Source organism: Solea solea, chromosome 2 (genome assembly GCF_958295425.1).
Source record: "Solea solea chromosome 2, fSolSol10.1, whole genome shotgun sequence".
NCBI lineage: Eukaryota > Metazoa > Chordata > Actinopteri > Pleuronectiformes > Soleidae > Solea > Solea solea.
Genome location: NC_081135.1, coordinates 16,214,936 through 16,219,961, shown reverse-complemented (window position 1 = coordinate 16,219,961; position 5,026 = coordinate 16,214,936). Strand labels below are relative to the sequence as shown.

The 5,026-nt window shown below is 38.7% G+C and overlaps 1 protein-coding gene across 5 annotated transcripts in view; it reads right to left on the bottom strand.

The window, feature by feature from the left end:
• Positions 1 to 309: 309 nt before the first annotated feature.
• Positions 310 to 5,026, bottom strand: part of mcf2la (mcf.2 cell line derived transforming sequence-like a) — a 54,691-nt gene continuing 49,974 nt past the window's right edge. For all 5 annotated transcript variants that reach the window (XM_058621197.1, XM_058621227.1, XM_058621214.1 and 2 more), the window contains 3 exons: positions 4,714 to 4,826; positions 4,464 to 4,567; positions 310 to 4,363 (listed from right to left, as the gene is read on the bottom strand). In XM_058621197.1, coding sequence (XP_058477180.1) covers positions 4,284 to 4,363; positions 4,464 to 4,567; positions 4,714 to 4,826 — 297 coding nt within the window. In that variant the 3' untranslated portion in view covers positions 310 to 4,283. The remainder of the gene's footprint in view (positions 4,364 to 4,463; positions 4,568 to 4,713; positions 4,827 to 5,026) is intronic.

The window sequence follows — 5,026 nt, the reverse complement described above, 5'->3', positions numbered from 1 at the left end:
ACATTAATAAATATCAGTAAATATACACTATAACGTTTGTATTTTACTGAGAGGAGAACTAACAAAGAAATGACATATTGAAGGTTGCAAAACAAGCGAATGGGAACGAAGCCCAGGCTAAATCATGACAGTCGAAGCCCATTGGAGGACGTACATCACATGGATGAAATTAAACTTCCGGATCGAAATACGTTATTAATAACATTTCCAATGTATTATCCATGTCAATAAATAAAAAGGTTCACAAATAAAATTCAATATTAAATAAATATAAACATATTTTTTTACTGTAAAAATAAAATATTTAATAGAGGAAACCATGTCAGACTTTATTAAAGTTGCTTTTCAATTTACATACAATTAAGAATTACATATTTACAAATATACACGGATATGTCTCATTATAATGTCAGTATCAACACCATATTCAGTAGATATACAATAGGAAATAAGGGCAGTGGTTGTGCTGCAATATGCTGCATAAAAATGAAGAAAATATATATAACCCCTCTGATCTCTCCACTGTCCACACACAAATACAAATACAAATAATGCATTCATTTTATTGTGTGATCACAAATTACAACACTGACATGTTTAGTGCCCGTGTCAGCTTTCATAAGAAGGCAGAAAATAAATACTCTTGTAATATACAACAGTGCCTAATAAAAAAAATACCTGCCCGATTCAAAGCTCTGACGTGAACTGAGGAATTACATGCCAAGAAAAGCAATGCTTTACAGACAAAGACATGATCCTCACCATGGTATACATGCTCCTTAGGAAAACAATGTGAAGTAAAGGGAGGACACATCTGTACAAGTGTAAAATTCACGACTTACATGAGCACATAAAAACAGCCACAGTGTATTACCTCACAGTTTGACACTGAATGATCATTTCCTAGAGTGGACATGCATTTCAAAATGACAAAAACAATTATGAGCACCAATCGTAGCTAGAGTGGGATTAAACAATTCCACAATCGTGTTCAGCATGGCTTTGACAAATACAGCAGTCCTAGTGGTGGGTGAGTGTAGCTGCTTTTGGTGCAACATGATCGTGCTTCAATGATTAAAAACAAGGATGTAATTAAGTTTTCAGAACAGCACAAATTATGTGATAAAAGGTGCAGGTTGGCAACAGAGCGCTATCAACCTATCACCAATATTCTCATTTCCACTACAAGGCCCAACATGGTCAATCAGGGCCACACTGGTGTGTAATTCACACCCAAAGTTAGACTTTTGTCTAACGTTTTAATTGGCTCTACCATGACGATTACTCAGCTACAGTACGGTGTTGAGTAAGCACATATTGCTCTTGGAATGGTGGAACAAACATGTTGAGCAGGTCTCGATCTTGGTCAGCCCTGCTTGTAGAGAGAGGGAGGAGAGTGGCTACTGTCACATGCCTCAGCGGGGCTGGGAGCTGAGGATAAGGACAAAGCCTGCTTTTGTTGGTGCAGTGCAGAGTCCAGGTAGGTGAGCTGAACAGCCAAGTCACGAAAACGGAATATAAATGTATTGTTGTGTCTACTGGACTGGTCTGGCCAGGTTTTGTCAATCTTGGGTTGGAGCTTTAAACCACTGGTAACCACAAGTAATAATAATGACCACATGTAATATATGTCTTGGTTTAACAGCCTTTCTGGGAGGTTTGTGACATACACCTTGCACCAAGCTACATAAAAATGCAAGAATGCAAACACAAACACAAACAAAGAGGTTTAGTCGACATCAGCAGGTATGCAGTCACACCTGCTTTCCCACACAACGTCTTGGGCTTCCTGAGAAATAAATCCAGAGTAGTTCAGAGACAAGTTACATCAAGAAATAAGTTGTTTCAAGCTGCTGCTCACTTTGGAGCTGATTTGCAAGTGTAGCAGGAGAAGTGCAAAACAGTTTACCACTAGGTGGTGGTGTTGGTTCCTGTTTTTTGTAGTAAATTACCACGAAAAAAGAGTTAGGGGAAGCACTCGTTAAAAAAAAATTGCATGAATACATCATTTAAGTGTCCAGTGTGTAAAATTTGGGTGAAATTATTTTCATTTGTCAAAAATTGAATTTCAAATTAAATTAAACTTATTTTTTTGTAAGTGTGCAGTCAAGTGTTTGTATGAACTGTTGTTTTTTAATATTCTAAAATGAGCCTTTTACATAAATATATCTATAACAGCAGTAAGGGTGTCACAATTCTCCAAATCTCAGGATTCAATTTAATTCTCGATCCATTTTTTCTCTTTTAGTGCAGATGCTATATGCTGCAGCCATTTTTAGACTTGTCTAGTTTTGTCTAGGATCATTGGTTTTATGTCATGATAACTCAATGAATTATTAATAATTCCATCTTGATTAATTACATGGTATCATGAGTGATATAATGTCAAGCATTTGTTAGTAAATCACTAAGGCCTTATTGACAAATTTATTAAAAATATGAACGTCAACTGGAAACTAACTGTAAAAAGGGGGAGTCATGTAGGTCTGTATTGCTCTGAAGGTCCAGCAATCTGTTGTTAAGGCCACTAAATCTCCACTGCTCAGTCCTGCAATAACTTTCTATCATACATGAAAGGTAACGCCTTTTCTAGTAAGATGCGACCTGCTTAGTATTTTGTACGCTAATTAAATGCTGGAATTAAGGGTTTTCCACTGCTGAATAAGGTTGCATGTCTGATGCTACAAACACACCTATGGCCCTAGTTATGGCTTTGAGTTTAATTTTTTTGGATTTTTTCTTCAAATGAGGACGGAAGAGTTGCCTTTGTTAACAGAGTTGTTTTCATAGTTACGTCTACGTCCTTATGATGCATGCAGAGATGTGCTTTGCTACATGAGCATAACATGCGTTTACTGGTTGACAACGTTTGCACTGTCGATGTAAGGGCTCACGGGATACACAAAATATTTCCACAACAGTGATGGGGGGGGGGGGGGGTTTAGCTTGATGTGTTTTTGCTGTGGTTGCTAGTAGTTGGCAGCCGCTTCGGGTTAGTGGGATGAGATAACGTGAAGTTGTGTTTCAATGGCTACAACCACAACACTGTGTTTTTCCCCTCTGGCCAGACACACTGGGGGCGTGGTTAAATCCTTGATTCCACCCTTTGCTTTCGAGCAAAGATCGTGATTGTGACGTCATTTCAATCAATACTCGTTTTATCGAGATTGTGACACCCCTAATCAGAAGGCAGGTCAGCTCAATGGAGGCTGCGGTTTTGTATCTCCGTGTTTTTAAAGTAGGCCAGAATGGACAAACTAAACTTCTTTTCACTCTTGATGCTAAGTGAAGGCTACATAGGTTCAACAACACACTTGGAAGAGAAGAGTGAGATGATAGTTATTGATTTGATATATTTTACACACTGTACCTTTAACAAAAGCCCACTGCTTTGACACCACAGGCCTCAGGAATTTAAAGGGCCAGTGTGTAACATTTAAGTGAGTTTAATGGTAAATGGACGCACATGTTTATAAACATTTAAATTTGTAACCTTAGAATAAGCCTTTTGTGTGTGCTTTATATAAAATGTTGTCCTTGCTCTATGGAGGCCAACATTTTGCCAAACCCTGTTTCAACTGAAGCCCAACATCCAAAGTGAGCCAGTGTGTACATTTCGCATTTTAAAGCTGGAGCTTACAATGCAAGCAAAGAAGAATGACATCTTTACTGGTATGTGAGGGCCACCGTAGTTCCTTGATGTGCTTGAAAAAAAGTGGAGTGAGCAGAGGGGTCCTCTTGTTGGATGTCAGTAATTCTTACACACTGGACCTTTAACAATTGGTGTGATTAAACATAAAAAAGAGAGAAAAAAATACTTCTAACTACATGCCCTGAACCTTTGCGCTGCTCAATGATAGTAGGAAAGTTTTTTTTTTCTTTTTGTGTGTTGCAGCCAGCTGCCAGTTTTCACAGTGTACACAATTCCTTGTTGATAATCTTGACACCTCATGTTTAGTGCAGATATTTGAATTCGTTTCAATGCTACATAATCACATAGGTGGGTGTGGTGTTTAAAAACCTGACAGGAGGTGATTGCACATTCAGGAACTTATTATTTGAATCTTCTGTCCCTGGAATGATCAATTCTATTCTTGTTTTTGAGTGTAAATGAGAGTATAATATGGCTTTTCATAACCCTTTTTAACATCTGCAGACACAATGATGTTCTGCTTTTTGGTTGTGAGCAGTGGTGTATGTGTGTCCTCCTGTCAGCTTCAGGTTCTGTGACTCCACCTGCAATTGATTCTGTGTTGAGGGACAGAGCGAGTGCTGCTCTCAGGTCAGGGTTTGATGTCAGAAAAGCTGGTGTAGGTCTCACTGCAGCTGGAAGATGTGCTAAGATTCCCAGAAACGCTGCCATCTAGAGGACAAACACACAAACAACAATACAGACAGTCAGAGTCAGGAGTGATGCTGGCAGTGACTCAAGAGGAAGAACATATGAAAAACAACCTGACTACCTGAGCTGCTGAGTGACTGTGTTGACTTGGACCCTGAGATGAGGCTGAGGAGGTTTGACGCTGCAACCCAACCCTCCTTACTGCTGCGAAGATTCCTCACAAACCTAACACACAAACAAAGATATTAGCTCTCAATATTCGTTATATACTGTAGCTCCAATTTGAAAGCAGGAATCAAATTGGCTGTTATCATGGTATATGTTAATATGATACTTATTTTCTGGAATAAAAAAGAAAAGTAGATGTTTACCACTGCCCATCTTCTCCTTTTCTAATTAGCTGGACCACATCTCCACTCTTGACACACAGCTCCTGAGGTCCCGCCTTCTCACAGTCTACTACCACAGTGTACTTTCCCAGCGCCTAACAGAAATCAAAGGTCACCCAGGTCAGTTAGTGAATCATAAACCATGTCTTGTTTATACCTTTTGAAATAACACTTTATTTTGGTTTTTCATTGTTAGTTGTTAGTAACCAACGGGTTTTCAGTATCATGTCAACAGATAATCAGTATTCAACTACAAGTGACATACAATAAACTAACTGTCAAGAGAGGTTGTGCT